At 34.4% G+C, this 18,222-nt stretch overlaps 1 protein-coding gene across 1 annotated transcript; it reads right to left on the bottom strand.

Annotated features, from left to right (window-relative positions):
* Positions 1-7,551: 7,551 nt before the first annotated feature.
* Positions 7,552-18,184, bottom strand: LOC146158086 (NACHT, LRR and PYD domains-containing protein 5-like). Its single transcript, XM_083383767.1, has 10 exons — positions 17,432-18,184; positions 16,681-16,740; positions 14,568-16,279; positions 14,117-14,272; positions 13,436-13,591; positions 12,253-12,408; positions 10,910-11,065; positions 10,040-10,192; positions 9,296-9,451; positions 7,552-7,719 (listed from the first exon to the last, which is right to left on the bottom strand). Exons 1-10 carry the CDS (start codon positions 17,472-17,474, stop codon positions 7,552-7,554), a joined length of 2,916 nt encoding a protein of 971 aa, XP_083239893.1. The 5' UTR covers positions 17,475-18,184.
* Positions 18,185-18,222: the final 38 nt, after the last annotated feature.

The following is an 18,222-nucleotide window of genomic DNA, read 5'->3' as shown; positions in this document are numbered from 1 at the left end:
AACTGATTAGGCCTATCTTCCGTAGTTATACAATGTACTATATATATATACATATATATAAACATCCCAACGTTTACCACGCGGATATGGACTGTTTGTTTACATATATTAGATTAAGGCAGCAGTTCCTTAACTGATTTTCTTGCAGCGCCTTCATAAATATTTTGTTAGACTTGCGCATCAACAAGCGATCATATTGTTCATAACATTTTTAATTTTTGTTCGTTTTTAAATAAATCAAAATCAATAGCTGCATTTGTTTTTTACAGCAACGCTTTTAAAGGCATACACCAGGGGTTGATAAAATTTGCCAGCATTTTTTTCCCGCCTTTAAGTTAAAATACGAAATGTTATCTTTGTTCGTCACCCTTTATAAAGTAAAACGAGGCACCATGGCGTTGCGACGCACCGTTTAAGAACCTCAAAAGTTTATTTTCAAACGCGCTGCAAAATACCTGCTAATTTAGATTACTATTGTTTTCAAACCACAGTAAAGTTAACTACACATAGTTTAAATAGCCGTGCCCTTTTTCTTGTTCAGACAAAACAAAAGATTTAAACGCGCTGTACGAAATGTTAATAATATAAACGTGATTTCAGAATTGACGGAAAAGTTGACCCTTCCAAGTTCTGTATTGGATCCGCGACCACAAATTACTACGACAGGGAACGCTGTGGCGATTTTGCTGGTAAGTGTCCTTTAATCAAAAAACTTAATAAAGCGAGTAACAATATGAAGCTTCCCAAATCAATCAACTGATTCGGTTAAGGACTTACCGTGTACTATTATATGTAAGCTGTTATTGTTAATCACTTAAGAGCTAGACAACATAGTTGTACACGTATTTGTATGATTTGAGTAAACTATGCACAGATCTGTAGGCCTAATGTAGCTTAATAATGTACGGCAAACCAAAATGATTGCGTTCCACCTTTTATAAGTAACGCTTTGAGTTACTTATAAGTCAACTTGAATGTGTTGGTGTGCAACAAGTTCGTATCGAAAGGTCTTAATAAAGATGATTTCCATTTAGTCTAGTGCTCCGCAACCTTTTTTACTTGCGGCACACCAACAAAGCTAATACAATTGGGCGCACACCTACGAAACCTATGTCGATCGACACTAGACAACAAAAGCAAAATCCCAGACTGCCTAAACAAAAATGTTCGATTTAGGGTTAAACGCGCCGAAAATTTGACGTTATACATTATTTTATCTTCTGATTTTACGGTCTTACAAAAATATTTTAAGACGGCCAATGGGACTTCCACCAGCCAAAGGGAAGACCGAAAATCGAACACATCAACATTGGAATAAAACACAGTTCGGAATAAAACCAAAACAGGACTATTACCTATAGTCGTATAATAACCCCGACCATTAGCCACCACTAACCCCAAACACGGAAAACAACCCAATGCTAACACAGCGGTGCTCAAGGCGCCGTAATCGCCGATCCAACTAAAATGCGTTAGTTTAACACCAAAACATCCAATGTCAGATGACTCCCGATCATCCCTTACTCTCTCTTTACATTTGGGCATTATTTTGTCCATTTAGGCCTTATTTCCAACAACTTTAGCTCTTACTTCGACCGGTTTAGGTACTTTTAGACGATTCTGTTTACTTCATTAAGCGATAATTTCGCCATTGTCTTTAACTGTGCAGCATGGGATAGTTTGGACGACCACGTGTTCATTGACCGACTTCCGAACCAGAAAAGATTCGTCAATGATCTCAACACCGCAATTCTGATCTTCACAAGAAACGACGACGAAATTAAACAAAACACAAAGTAACCCTTCATAAAGAATACTGGACAAGTATTTGGCTTTACACAAACTCCAAAGACACGAGTTTAAAGTTTAGAACTTCTGAAAAAAAACAAAAATTAATAAAGTTTCCCATACAAAAACACTGTAACCCTTTATAAAGAATACTGGACAAGTATTAGCTGTACACAAACTTACAAAAATTGGAATAAAATAATTTAAATCGTTTTTTTTCTGCCTTTTTCAAAGACACGGGTTTAAAGAACAAAAGTGTCCCAAACAAAAACAGTGCAAAAAAAATCTTTCTATATTTGTGACATTTTAAACGTCCATTTGAAAATCATACACTATACGTCTACACAAAAATGTAAATCGCGCTTAAAAACGGGGTAATATCTAGTTCAAGTCCATAGTAGCTTTGACAAGGAAAAATATAACGAAATATTTTCAACATATTATATCAGTGATTCTCAAGCTGGCGGAGGCCTTGGGGATTAGTGAAGAAATTTTAAAGCAACGCATCTTTTCTTTAATTGATTTCCTAAAAAAATGTACCGACCGGGTAACACAAGTCTCCTAAATTAAAACCTCAGTTCAATTACAGTTTTTTATTTTTTATTTTCTTGGTATAAACAATTTGAGCTCCTTAAAATCTACAGGACGCAAAATGGGTCCGCAAGGTGAAAACGATTTAGAACAACTGTACTTTATTTTGTATTTTTATAACAGTGGTTATCGTATTTTCCATACTATCTTTGAACAAGACCGATTACAATTTACTGGATAGTTTGTGTATCGAAAGAATTGACTTATAACCTAATATAAGAAATACTTCTTCTAATGATTTTTTTTTTCTGTGTAGACAATTATTTGATTTTTTAACTTGTGTCTAATTTGATTGTAACTTTTGATTCACTGTTCAAGTCGTATTAATTGTTTTTTAATTAATTTTTCACTCTTAACCTGATATGCTCTATTATAAAACTTAAAATGATAAATAATCTTTTTTTAAATACATAGATTTTATAAAACTTTAAACAACACAATGGATAGTGAAAATCATGGTTACATTTTAAACTATAGGGTATATTGTGTTTTATTTTTTATAATAACATATTATATATTCTGTTTTTGTTTGTTATGAAATTTAACACTTCTAAAATGCTAAATTACATATTAACTAAACGTGAACGCTAAATTTGATTTTGAGTTTTTCTCAGACCCTTGTATTGGAAAAAACCTAACGGTGAATTTTCTATGTTCAGAACATTTAATATAATCATTAATGCTGGCTTGACGATTCTCTGCTTTTGTGTCCTAAGTTTTTGATATTTAACCATTTCACATTGCAATGCTTATGTGTAAATAAAATGGCATGTTAAAGCACCACAAACATACCCAATCCTAAATAAATTGTAATTCAAAATAGCTATGTGAACCTCTTCCCTAAACCCAACCAAAAAGGATTTTAGAAAGATCAGGAACATTTAGGCCTAGTTGAACAAATTGACAAGTAATGAATTGGTTATGTAGACATGAAGTAAGCAAGTAAGCCAGCTAACATTTATGCTCTTTAAACTTATTGACAAAAGATAAGAATAACAGGCGGCAAACAAAAATCAAACATAGGCTATACTTGAAACACATTTTTAGTTTTTCAAAAAAAAAAATTAACACGTATGCTTAGCAAAAAAGAATAAATCAAAAGAAAAAACATCAACCAACCCCCCAAAAAGCATTGAGTATCGGTGCAGTGAACACGTTACTGTTTTTAATTCCTGACAATGTTATAATACTGTCTCGCGTATAAAAAAATCATTATAAGATAAAAAACGACGAACGCTCTGTAAAGAAAGTTACGCGGTGGCCTAATTAGATTTTATAGATCAAAGTTCGACGAATGCCGATTTCATAGACAATTTCTACGTAAAGTCGTAAACCGTTATACACGTGCACTTTTGCGGGCACCGATACCGGTTTTTAACGATGTCACTTGTCCGTTAAAAAAAAAACGTGCACGGTACACAACAATCTGTTTTTTTTAATTTATCACCACAGAACATGATGTATCAGTAGCAGGATAAACTGCAACGTTTGTATTTCTTTAGTATTAGGTCCATTTTGAGAGGATTTGTTGTTGTTTCCAACGAAAAATTTGTCCCACAAAGACACTAAACATTCCAACTACCTTTTGGGTATTTTGCGTTTTCTTGCATATTTTTCAACCGAATTACATTGCTGTGTAACACACGTGCTTTTCATCCTAGGTTCGTAAACCCATGGAGTCCATGGGGAATTTTAAAGGATTGCGCGAAACATATTTCGCTTTTGTTTATACAGTTTTTTCCTGTACAGTAACTAGTTTGTATTAGTTTTTGTACTTGGATCCCAAAAACCAATCTTTGGAATAAGATGCAAAAATCCATTGACCGTAACCATTAATGCTAACTGGTTTGCTGATCTCATAAAATTTCGTGAGACGGTTCTATAAAACCGATGCGAACCGGCTGAATCCCACCACTGCTAGTAATTCAATACGTTTACCAATTTTAATCAATTAACATTTAATTTTGATAACAGGAAATTGACTTGGAATTACCTTATTTTTTTTAAATAATTTGACTTTACTCAAGTTAGTTTAAAAATGGCTTAAATTCCTTTAAAAATTGCTTGTTTACAACACTGAACATGTAAAAGTAGTTCAACAATATGACAAAACAACAAAACAAAGTCGATGATGACGTCATACACGACCATGGAAGACTCTAATTTAAATTCCACATAAACATAATACAGGTATTCATTGTTTATATTTTAGTATAAACCAAAAACATTCTTAATCAAATTGCATCTTGCTTTTACATTAGAGATAAGGAAATCTAGACACAAGAAACGTACTCACAAATTGTTAGGGATCCAGAATTAACTTGGATATAAACATACAAGGCTAAATTTCCGTTTCAGTTTATCAAATTGACTAAAAAAACAACTGTAATATTAACAGGCTCCCAAGTTTTTAATTTAATCTGACGCTTGTCTAGAATCCTACCACAAAACACATTTTTTGGGTTAGGTGGGTGAAGTGTTATTATTAAACAGTGAATACAATTGGCCCACTCACACCGAAACGCTAACTCGCACCTTAACCCAAATCTTGTGGGTTGATTTATTAACTGTGGTATGACTCTCGACCAGCGCCCTTAATCTGACTAATCAACAGAGATATCTAGCAAATGAATAACAAATTTACAATTAAAAACTTTAAGCTTAAATTTCTGTGCTTTCCTCTACCAATATTTTGCGAAATTAGAAGAAAAACAGTGACATTGTTACGTCATCAACATAGAAATTAAATATTTAAATCACATTTCTTGCTGTAAAATATCTATTGTCTTAAAGTTCGACGAGATTCAATGTATGATGTATTAAACGTGAAATCTAGCTGAATGCTTATGCATAAATTAGGATTTCCATAAGAAAATACAAAATTCATCTAAATTAGGCCTACTGGTTCTAACAGCCTTTATGAAAGCGGTTTATATGGAAGAGGTTATCAAATAGCATTTTCAAATATTCAGGTTTAAACAAGTTTCCCGGTGCTTTAACAGATCATTTTATTTACACAAAATCCTTACAATATTCGAGAGTTGAATATCAACAACGTAGCAAACCACGTAAAAGTAAAGATAGGTCGTGAAAGCCGTAATAAGAATAAAGTTCTGAAATAAGTGAAAACTTAATTACCACGGTGTCAGATTTATCGTATTGTTTATCTTTCGAAGCAATGGGCCACAAAGTCCTTAGAAAATTGTAATTTCCAGTTTGTTGTTTTGTTCACGCTTGAAATAACCATGTCATTTTGCAATTTTAAAAGTGATCAGTCAAAAATACATTCAATACACAACGGACAACATATAGGCCCTAGTTTAAAATTTAACCGCTCATGTTTTTGGTGTATAGTGTTGTTCAGTTTTGTAAAATAGGCCATTTCTATTTTTTTAAATATTACTATTTAATACTTAGTTTTATGAAATTAAAGGTATCGTATTAAGGGTTATTTAAACCCACAAAAACAACAAATACGAAAAAATTAATAATGCCTGGCAGCTACAGTATATTTAATAAATATGACTTGAACAAATATCAAATTTGTACAATCAAAAAAATGTAAATAAAATTGAAAATCTAATATTTCCATTGTGATAAAAGGAAATTACTGCGATAAAACATTTCTAGTAGGCTATTATAAGTTATAAGTCAATTCTCTCGATACATAAAACAACCGGCATAAGAGAATACAAATATAGGCTGGTAGCCTAGCCTACATGGTTCACAACCTTTTCTAACCGCGTTCTACGCAGTGGCGCTATATCAGTAGATTTTAGATTACTTAGGTGGAATGGTGGATATAATGTTTGAAAGGGAGAAACTGCTGGTCAAACAAAATTCACTGCAAAAAGTGCAAACCTTTGCGTATTTTCGTATTTAAAAAATACACATAGCCTACGGTTTCATTTCAATTTTGTTAAAAGCTACACTTTTAATAGTTTATTATAGCTTTCTTAAAAGCTATGGCTCCAGTTGAAGACCTGACCTTTAATATATCTCGTTTAGTCTATTGAAGCAAAGCAAATGATTTTTGCATAGGGATAAACTTTATTGAATATTGAATCGAATCGAGTTTCCAGCTAAACAAACCGACACCGCAGGTTTGTTTTAAATTAGTGATTTCAAAACTTTCGGTGGTTAAAGTCCACTATTAGAGATTTACCTGTTATGTTCACTAATATGGAATATTACAACATTTGACACAGGAAGACGCTGTTACTGTGATTAAAAATGTTCATTAAAGGACTTGGATTTTATTTGTTCTGATGTAGGTAGTCTGCAGGGCAGTATAGTAGTTTGTTCTTTTTATGCAAATGATATCTGAAATCTGTAAAAGAAGGAAAAATCAAACTTTTAAATTTTGCAGAAACAACACATTAATTATTTCGTGTTATGTTGTAACTCTAGTTTTACGCACCTTCATAATCAGCTGGCTCGATAACGATTTTATGTTTATTTTGTGGATTTTTTGACACTGTGTTTGCATTTTTGAATCACAGAACACATTCTTTTCTAGAAGTATTTGTCCCTGATACAAAAAAGATGTTGTTAAGCATAGTAATTTAATCAAATTGTTGAAACACTTAAAAAATCCTAAAGTTAATTTTAATATGCCTTTCGCCCCCCTATGAAAAGCAATTCGGCATTTTCAATTAAATATCACTGAGACAACTTGAAAATAGTGAAGCTTGTTGTCGGACGCGCGAAGCGCGAAAAAATTAAGTTTAATTGGTTAAATTGGCGCTAAACTGTAAATTCAGGCTTTTCGCATTGGGCACACAACAGATTGCTACAAATTGTTAAATAATTTTCCTGGAGGTATTTAGATCTAAAATAATAAAAATATATATTTTAGCACAACGTCACTAAAAAAATGTGACAAACTAATAACCGTTTATCTTCAATTTTACAGACCCGAAAAAAGTGAAAGTTGTTTACGTTTTTGTCGGTCAATTTTAAGGAATTCGTGAATTTGAAAAAACGACTATTTATTATTGCAGCATAATGTTTGGATGCTGTAGTAAAAAGTAGTAAGAATATCAAAACTAATAAAAAAAAAGAAAATAAATAAAGGGCTATTCGAAACGTTCAAAATGATACCTACTTCTGTATGGACTTTTTTCAGATTCCAAAAACGGATTGTTGTTCCACGTTTTATTTAAGGCTGTTCTAGAGACTCCTCATCTTCTCTAATCTAGACTCCATTTCTGCTGCGACCTCAGGAGAAATACCGCAATCTCCTTGGTAACTTATCTCCTCGATTTTGTGCAATGAAGGCATTAAGGCTCTTATTCCTTCGTCGCCAATCGGATTGCTACTGACGATAAGTCTCGCCATCTAAAAAAATACAAGCATTTAGTTAAAGCCAGGGGTCCTTAAACTGGGGTCCATGGAACCCTGGGGGTTCGTTAACTCGTTTAAGGGGGTCCATGAAGGTATAATTGAAATATTAGTGTGTATTTTAAAAGTAATATGTTTTTCAAAGAAAATAGTTTAATTAAAAATGAAACATTTTCTCACCGAATGTGTTTAGACTCCATTACACTTCTACTTTTTGGACCAGAAACAACAGATTTTGAAGTCTATTTGTATTGTGACGTAAATTTATGACGTCATCTTTAAAAATTTCCTTTGATACTGGTCCATGCGAATGCAAAACTTTTTTAAAGGTCCGCGGTAAAAAAAGTTTAAGAACCTTTGAGTTAAAGCGTTGTTTCTCAATATTTTACCGTTATGCGTAAATCCATTGCGGAAAGTTTACTCCAAACAGAGGGGTTCCCAAAATGTTTAAACGCGGACCCCTGAAATAATATTTCAGTTTGCGTGTTTCAAGGCCGGCATGAAATTTTGAGAGATGACGTTATAATGACGTCATAAAACAAGTTAAACCTAAAAAAACTGCTGTTTTTGGCTCAAAAATGTAAATTTAACATGGAGCCTAAATACATTTAAAAATGCGCCACAGCGTCCCTTTTTAAGTAAAATCTTTTCTTTAAAAAATTTTCCATTTTTAATATAACACGGATGTTTTAATAGGTCTTTACGGACCCCCTAAAAAGAGGTTCTCGGTAACAGACTCCAGTTTAAGATAACCTGCTTGGCCTCTAAAATGGCTTGATGCCCCCCTGATGAAAAAATTCCGTTAAAACAGTGTTTCTCAACCTTATTTCTCGGCAACTGAACTTCTAAAGGCAACCTCTTCACTGAACTTTATGAAAGGGAACGAAAAAATTAGCTTTAATCAGTGCGATTTTACATAATATGAGCCATGCCTTCGTGATGCTTCGCAGTATTCTTAAATTTTACATAAATCTTATTAATACCCAATTTATCTAATCTAATAATGTGAAACTACTGCAATCGGCGACCCTACTAGACTTGGGACAACTAGACAATTCTAGTTTTCTAATTCAATGAATTAGAACAAAATGGGGCTAATTCTAATTCTAATCTAATTTGTGAATTGCTTGTGTGCTCTAATTCTAGTTCTAATTCAATTTGGATTTGACTAAAAATGCTACTTTGTCTAACGACATTTTTAGTCTCTTAGTCAAAACAAATAATTTTGGTTGGAACGTAATTTTTCAGTCCAAAAAGCAAATGTTATGCTAAAAGTTATAAAAATTAGCACAAAAATGCTTACCATTTACATTCTCATTACAATACTTCTCGATTTAAATGAAATTGATTGCAAATAATCAAATGTAATTTTAGTTCAAATTCGTTGTTTTAATAATTCGGTAATTTTAATTCTAATCTAATTTGAAAAACTCAAAATGATCTAATTGTAATCTAATTTTGAAAAACTGAAATGCTCTAATTCTAATCTTAATTTAATTTTAAAAAGAATTTCGGGTTCGCGACCAATAGGTTAAAAAACATTGCGATAAAACAAAACCAAAATCACGCCTACCGGTTCCGGCATGGCAGTAATAGCACGGGCCAAGGCATCAACATTGCTTATGGAACAACTGCTCAACAGCAGATCTTTGATGTTGTGGACACACTTTTCTAAGGCCACAGCTCCCTGGTCACCAATTGGGTTCTGGTTGAGACTGAGACAAGTCATCTGGAAAATATTTATAAGGTTAGAGGTTTTAATCTTTTTTAGCGCACTAGAAAAATATATCAATTTACTACCTTGTGTGATTCACGGGTTAACCAAAAATTAATTCTTACATTTTTCAACGATTGGTATTTTATTGATTTAAAAAAAACACTATTTCTAGGTTTTAGTAAGACGTAGAACGAATACAAAGCCTGTACAGTGCAGAAGTAGGTTGCATTTTGAAACTTCTCGAATAAACCTTAAGATAATGGCTAAAGTAGCAGCGTTTTGTGAACGTTTTGAATAAATCTTAAAATAATAGCTTGGGGTTGTAGTACAGACGTAGTAAGAATATCAAAGCCCATACAGAAGTAGATTAAATATTCAGATAATGGCTGGAGGTCGCGTTAGACTTACAGGATGAATACCGAAGCGCATACAGAAGTAGGCAGCATTTTGTGAACGTTTCGAATAAGTCTAAGATAATAGCTGGAGGTTCTGCACAGGGATAGCGATACTATTTAAATTTAAATTTAAGAACAACTGGTTCAAATAGTGTTCAGCTGGAATTGAAGTTCTACCAGCTTAAAGCTCTGGCGCTCAACTCACCGCCTTGCGGAGACGCGACACGCTTTCGGCAAGCCGCGAGATGTCGCTGTCGCATTCGTCGATGTACAGTTCCTCGATGTTGTGAAGGCAAGTCGAAAGTTGATCAGCTCCGCTGTTTCCAATCTTGTTGCCGGATAAACTGAGGTAAGTCATCTGAGCAAAAGGCGTGGTTAGTGTGTGGCTTGCAAAATAAAGCAGATACATGTTAAGAATTAATAAAGATTTGTTCGAAACGTTCACAAAATGGAACCTATTTCTGTATGGGCTTTGATATTCTTTCTACGCCTAACTACAACCTCCCGCCATTACTTTAAGATTTTTTTGAAACAGTTAAAAATTGTGTTTACTTTTGTATGGGCTTTGATATTCTTACTACGTCAACTACAACCTCCCGCCATTATGCTCTAAAGCAGATACGGTGTTACAAAAAATGGGTTAACCCTCAGATCACCGACTACATAAGATTTATATGTTAAGTATTATTATAATAGGTACAAAGTGCAACGCAGGACTTCTTCAAATTCACGAAGACCGTTTTTTTTAATTTGCTATAGGTCGACACTGAACTTTACAAGGAACCCTTTTGATTTGTGTAACGTTGACCAACTTGCCTTTTAGTCAATCATCTACGATGCTGCCTTAAAAGCAATTTATATCTAAAAAACACAAAACTTTAACTTGGGGCCTGCACTGCTGGGCGTTCCGGAATACGCAGACATGGCTCAAACCTAATAAAATTCAAATTTATTTCATGCCGAGCGCCGAGGTCGAAGTCTTAAGTTCATTTAAAGAGAATATTTAAGGTCACCTAATCTACGCTTTTAAACCTGCGCTAAGCCGTGAAAACTGTCTAAACAAATACCGACTTACTGGTTGAACCAACGCCTCGATACTTTTCGTCAACGGTGAAATGTCAGTGATGTGGCAGTTGTCCAATTCCAATTCTTCTAGGTTATGGATGCAGTTGGCAAGGGGTAATACACTCGCGTTGGTGATGGGGTTGTTTTGTAGGCTTAAAAGACCCATCTGTGAAACAAGGAAATAACTTTAACCGGTGTCTCCAGTTTAAACTGCAGTGAATTTTGTTTTTAAAGCAAACTTGAACCATCTGTTTTGCTTAATGTTGACCAGTGCTGTAAACAAGTTGTTTTTACAACACTCTAGTCCATGTCAAGTCATTTTGAAAATACTCTAGTCCAAGTCAGGTCATTTTGAAAACACTCTAGTCCAAGTCAAGTCATTTTGAAAATACTCCAGTCCAAGTCAAGTCATTTTGAAAATACTGTAGCCCAAGTTAATTTTGAGTTCAAGTCTTGACTTAACTTGAAAGTCATTACAGGAATTTAAATTATTAGTTAGCTAATTCCAGTCTCAGACAAGCAACCGGCATTAAATAAGTATTAAACTTTTTAACTTCATACCGTTATTGAACTTGCTCCATGCTGAGAAATTTGCACAAAAAAGCAAAAAGTGAAAAGTAAATATTTCATGTAACAGTTGACTTAGATAACCCTTTTTATATAAAAATTATTCAATCGATCATGTCAAGTTACATAAACGACTTAGACTCTGGTTTTACGCAAAAAACTACATTGTAAAAATAAAACAGCACAGATAGCAGTTTTATTTAAAAGCAATTTTAATTACATTTATTACTAAGTTAAAATATATTATATGTTATGTGAAGGCCACCATATATTTTCTTTAAAAGCTATTACAGACTGTATTGTTTAAAATTAGGTTATAAACAAAATTGTGAATGTTACAATGGTAAACAGAAATAATGTACACATGATAAAAAATATCTTTTAGTTAAAAATTGGCCATAAAGTTAATCGCAATCCCAATTAAGGATACAAACTTTTATTTTATCCTTGTGATATTCTGAACAGGGACCGAGGTACAACCCTAAGTATAAAAAGTTTAATTAAAAACAAGTCCATAACTATTCTAGAGAATCTAACAAGGGGATGTATACTTTAATAGGGAGTACATTTCCATAATTTTGTAAATAGTCAAGTAAAAAATAATTTAAGATATTTCTTACACAAAAAGTTATGTAAATTTTTTTTTGAAGAGAAGAAAATAGAAGAGTCACTTTTTAATTTTTTTTTTACTTAATACAAGTATTTTTTAAACCCTCTCATAGTTCCAAGCTTTTGCCTAAAACAGTTTGGTCGCAAAGTGTTTCAGTTATGAATAGCAATGTTCACCTGTTTTCCAAGACCTGCAATGTTTTCTGTTAGCGTCTCAAGGCCATCAGTTATACCGCATTCCAATAAGCGCAGTACCTCGAGCTTGTGAACACAACAGGCTAGCTCTTTTGCACCTTCGCTGCCAATGTTGTTATCACTGACTAGCAGTGTTATCTGAGTATTAAGAATACATTAGGTCGGTAATGGGAGAATTTGTCAGCCTTCTGGTGACAAGTATTTTTGGTCGAAATTCATTTGTTTATTGGTTGTGCACTGTAGCCAATAGCCATGTTTAGGTTATTAACAAGTAAATTAGTACACAATTTATTTGTGACATTACCAAATACATAAAGCAAAAGGGGTCGGGATGTCTGATAATATCTGATCAGAGCCGATACCTGATACCAAGTGTTAGTATCAGTAATTGTGGTTAAATAAAATTGTTTTTTGCACAAATTTCTTTGTTTTTCTGGCTGATTTCTTCGACAAGTCTCCAGCATTCTGCCATACTGGATACTAGGGTATAGTTCTTGCAAAAATATTAGGTTCAGTTAGGTCAGTGATTCCTGAATCACACATCTTTAAATATATTGAATAATGGGTTGTATTGGCCTGGAACATCTTTCTAATTGAGTCTTTACAAAAAAAAAGTAAAAAAAATATTTTTACAATTTACATACTCAGTAGTTGTATGAGAAGATATTTTAATGATGGAGTAATGATTGTACTTCCTTTATTATTTTATTTTTTTTTAATGATTGATATATTTTTAAAGAAACAAAGAATTGCAAATTTTGAACGCCACTATTCTAGTGTTCTACAATTTCATCCTAGCCTGATTTTAAGGGTTACACCAAGACACACAACTAAGCCCACAAGCAATAGACACACAACTAAGCCCACAAGGAATTTGAAGGAGCCTAGAGCTGTGTTTTGTCAATTTTAAGGCAGTAAAAGCATAAAATACTTGACAATTACAATTACTACACTGCAAATCATTTAAAAAAAACGCCACAAAATAAACCTTTGTCTAATAAAACAGTGATAATTTAGGTGTCAAATATTTGCAATAGATATTTGTAATTGAAATAGGATATCTGCAATTGTAATGAGATAATTTAAAAAAATTACATGAACTTCTATGACACATTTGATAATTTTGGAGGCACAAAGTAAAAAACCTTGCTTTATAGTAACGAACCGGTTTTGGAATCCTTGCAATGCTTTTGGCCAGCGGACCGATGTCAGTTATTTCACACTTGACAAGGTTCAACTCCAATATATTGTACACGCAAGTGGATAAGTTCTTCAAACCATCGTTCATAATTTTGTTCACAGAAATGTCGACCAGCTTTAACTGAAACAGAAAAAAATGTTTTGACCTGGCAGAGTGGCAGTGTTTATCTGCTTTTATCTGCTTTTTGTAAATCTAATATAGTTTGTGAATTTCTTATATGCTTTAATTCTGTTGCCAAACATGCAAGTTTGTCAAAAAGTGTTTTTCAGTTTCTAGATTGCAAAAATTTTGGGCCACCCAAACCCAGGTATATAGCCTTGTGCCAATCTTGGGGACTAGTTTGCATTATTCAATGTAAGGTTCATTCATTGAAGTGTAAAGCTAGTTCAGATTTTGGTTAAATATCGAGTTTTTAGGAATTTGGTAATTCTAGCAATAATTTGCGAAAATTGAAAAAAAAAAATTGGCAAAAAAAAAAATTGTTTGTTTACTAGAAACTGTAATTACACATGATTGTCTCATAAAAAATAGTCTTTTAAAAAATTAAAAACAATCCAGTGAAATCCCCTTTAACCCTTGTAGTAATTAAACTCCTTTGAATATACAATAAAATATATATTGGTGATTTTTTACAAAGATACTCACCGGCAGAGGCAAAGCTGCAATTTTCTTGCAAAGCAACTCTATGTCAGTTATACCACAGCTCATAACGACCAAACTTTCGATGCAATGCACAAAACGTGCCAGCGGTTCTGATGCTGCATTGCCGATCTTGGTATTGTTCAAATTGAAGTTCTTAATCTGCAAGTTCAGAAAAAATACAACCTAAATCACCAATTTTTTAACAAATAACAAGTTTTGTAAACTAGTCCTTTAGAAATGGCTGAAGTCCCAGTTAAGTCATTTGTGAAATAACTTATTTTTCTAGCTTAGTAACAAGAAAGTGTGAAATATAATACACCATTAACATTTATATATATATAATGTTTTTATCTAAAAACAAACACAAAAACTTACAAATTAAGATTGTAGATTGTTTTGATATATTATATGAACCTGACAAGTAAAAAATGTCATTTTATTTTTTGAAAATTACCTTTATTTCATTCTCGGCTATAAGTTGGGCCAATCTTTCAAAGCTTTCTCCACGAAATTCGCAAGAGGACAATTTAACATTGTGACGGTGAGAGGACGTTTGAAGGAAGAAGGCAAGATTGGAACTATCTGTCGGTAGAAACGATCCTCTCAGCTCAATATTATCCGGAAGAGCTGCGTCAAGCATCTGCGTTACCTCGTCGTCATGAGCTTCGTTGATCCAGCTCAAAATTTTGGACAAACTCTCGCTGTTAGCTTTTTTGCAAGTCGATAGGAGGCTTTTTGTCAGCATTTTCTTCCGTTCGAGACTTTTAAAGGTGAAAAACGGTCGGAGGGAGGACAGGACTTTGGGATTGCATAAACCGAACGCGAAACGGGCAACCACTTCGTATCGGTCCTCTGAAAGCAGAGAGACATGTTGGGAAAAATCTTCATCTGACATTAGGAGCATTAAATAAGCTGCTGCAAAAAACTCGTGTATGACTAGATGGGAGAAGTAACTCAGCCTGTCTCCATCCAAGATGGTCACCCTTAGATCAGTGGAATCGACAACTGCAAAGTGCAAAAAAGCATGAATGGTTTCGTCGCTTAAACCGGCTTCTTTAAGCTCGCTGAACATAAATCTGTATCTCTTTATTTTGTACCTTTCCCAGGCAAAATTGGCGAGCTTGGTTAAATCTGGAGAGCTGCCATGAAGGTGGTCGGACCTCGCATATCGACCACAAGTAAATGCAAGAACTCGAGTAAAGGAGACAAAATCTAGATCATCTTTAACCTCAAGAAGAAAAGCAATTGAAAGAATGCAGTTAACTGGAACGTAGCACATCGCTCTCAGGTTGTCATTTCTGTCAAGTACGGCTTTGATCTCTGGATACCTGCATCCGCAGATCTGTTTTCCAAGAGCAATCTGATTTACTGAATCTAAACCAAGAATTTCAGCAAGGAAAAGCGGTCGTTTGGACAAATGCAGTGAGTAAATCTGGCTTGGTCGAGAAGTGATGATTTTATAAGCAAGAGGAAGTAAATCACCGCCTATTAGGTTGACGAGAAAGGCCCAAGTACTGGATTCTTCATACATGTTAATATTGGGTACTTTCTCACCAAACCGCTGGACATCCGCTTCATCCAGGCCATCAAAAGCTATCAGTGTGTACGGATCTTCAGCAATTGCCATTAAAAGAGCTTCGTCCGTTTCTGACGAGTGCTTCCAACTGGGAAGAATGCTGCGGAGCAAAAAATGAAGAAGATTCTTCGGTTTGCTTGAAAAGTCCATTTTTCGAATCGGAATGTAAAACAGGTAGGAGACCGGGTGCTGAAACTCATTAGCGAGGATCTTGCAGTTTAAAGAGCGTAAAAAGGTTGTTTTGCCGATTCCGGCTTGGCCTACAACCCCAGCCACTTTACATTTTTTTTCCAGGAAAGCGTTTCGTGCTTCCTCGCTTTTGCAAGTTCTCTTTGCCTCTTTGGTGGCGCTTTTTTCAGCCTCAGTAAACAACTCGTCGACGGAGATGTCATGCTGATGCTCTTGGTCGAAGATCAGCGGCATTTCATTTCGTCGACTGAAATGACCACGACTGTCTTCTTCATCTGGGATTCTCGAGGGGGCGTTGGACATCCGAAGCGGAACCGGAACCAAGGCCCGCTCGAGCTTTACCGGAAACGATACTTCGCCAGCTTCGACTTTAGCTGCACTTCGAAGTGCGGTTTTTAGTTCTAAACAATTAATATCTATTAAAACAGAGTTGAGGTTTGGGGGTCTTTTGAATGGATTTGGACAACTAGATATTTTAGTTGTCCATTATAAAAAATTTGAGAAGAATGCTGCAATGGGAGTATGTGGAAGTGGACTAGTTAAGTTTTTTATTCAAAAAAATAAAATGGAGTTTAATACTCAAAAAAATAAATTGAAGTTTATTTTATTCAAAAATAAAATGAAAATTATCATTTAAAAATATTAAAATTAAAATAGAATAATTTTTTAAACCAGGGGATTATTTGGAAACAGGTCTTCTTCTTCTCTTTGAATGGGTTTAGACTTTTTATTTTATGACAATACTTTATGATGCCAGCTCTGAACATTTAATGTCAACAATTTAAGGGTAAAGTTGATTTACCTTCAGATATTTCCTCTACAGCTTTCTTTACTGGGTTGGACACAGGACATATCTTGATCTCTAAAGAAAAAGCAATGAATTCATAAATTATTATCAAGCTACATTACAGATCCGTGCACCAGATTGGAAACTTTGGATATTGCGCGGGGGAGATGTTTTGCAGCTGAAAAAATACGCGGCTGAAAATAAACCATCAGGCTAGCGAAAGTTGTAAATTGGGAATTTATATTAAACTTACAGCGTTCATAGAATACTTGAATCACTGCGCAATTTTTGGTTGGTGTGCGTGCGCAGTGCGCAGGTAAATATTTAAAAAGTTGGATAGTATAGCATTTAATATGCAAAATTACTCGAAATTGCCTAATTTGACGTTACTAAACACGTGACCGTTGTCCACTGATGCGTGACCAAATAGCCGAACTGTGCGTTTTTAGCGTTTCGCAAGTGATTCTATATGATGCATTATATTATATACGTCTTATAAACTAGCGTTAAAAAATGTTATGCAACTTCAGTATGCGGCCCGCCAATTTTTTTGTGCTTGTTAAGTTTCATACAGAAGTTTGCGCGGCTGAAGTTTTGCGCGTTTGCTCGAGTCAGATTTGCGCGGCTGAACACATTTTCTATAAAATGCGCGGCTGTGACCACGGCTGAAAGTGCTACTGCGCGGGGGATTTATCCCCCGCGGGCCAAACTTTCCAACCTGGTCCGTGCATAGTGTACCCAATTTGAAAAGTTGTGTGCATTATACCTGTTGTATTTATATTAACATCTCTGGCATTAGCATTGACCATCTCAGCATTGATCGGTCCCCTGAAGTCATTTTGAACCTACATAAAAAAATAGGCAATTATTAAAATGAATTGCTTATAATACAGACTTCACAGTGTTCATGTGTGTCAGGATTGGCCTGGAATTAAAATTGCACCCGCCAGTCAGGCCAGTGGAACAAAACCAAGCAGTACTCACTATCACTAGGTAGATTCAAAGTAGAATATATCCGATCCTTAGATTCAAGTTCAAACTGGGTTTCTATCCCAATTATGCTGTTGATATAGGGTAAATGGAATCAATATAATTTAATGTTTGCGCCTAATTGCACATACGCATACACATGTGACAATTTTAGATAAGGCCCATCGCTGTGGCGACACATGTATAGTGCTTGCTTGAAATCTAGCTAGGTAGTGCAGCAAAAGCATTTACTTTAAGATAACCTTTGCCGAACAATTAAGTGTCAATCAAGTGTTATTGGGCAAACGACAGTGATTAATATTTTATAAGATTTGCCAATTCCAGATAAACATAGCGCCTTACCTGATATGACGAATGGCTGGGTAAAGATAAGGCATTGGAAGTCTTTTTTTTAGCTAAAGGTTGCTCTTCTCTAGATGCCTTTCGCTTAACACAGCCTTCAGTGGTGCTAAGCTGTGCCTTCGATTTATCCATTTTTTAAAGGTTGATTGACAGAGATTGGTAATGTCGTTGTTTTAGAAACATTTCATGTTGGTCCCTTGAAACTTGAAATTTAGTTGGTTTTAA

The sequence above is a fragment of the Ascidiella aspersa genome, chromosome 3, assembly GCF_963924565.1.
Source record: "Ascidiella aspersa chromosome 3, kaAscAspe10.2, whole genome shotgun sequence".
Lineage (NCBI taxonomy): Eukaryota > Metazoa > Chordata > Ascidiacea > Phlebobranchia > Ascidiidae > Ascidiella > Ascidiella aspersa.
Note: the sequence above shows the minus strand (reverse complement) of the source record. Positions and strands in the feature narration are given on the sequence as shown.

Bases quoted from the DNA above. Each gene is read 5' to 3' on its own strand.
- LOC146158086 (XM_083383767.1), bottom strand. From the start codon at position 17,474: ATGGTCAATGCTAATGCCAGAGATGTTAATATAAATACAACAG. The intron at 10,193-10,909 runs GTAAGTCGGTAT...CCTTTTGCTCAG, and splicing joins TCGAGGCGTTGGTTCAACCA to ATGACTTACCTCAGTTTATC. The intron at 9,452-10,039 runs GTGAGTTGAGCG...AATATTTTCCAG, and splicing joins TGTCGCGTCTCCGCAAGGCG to ATGACTTGTCTCAGTCTCAA.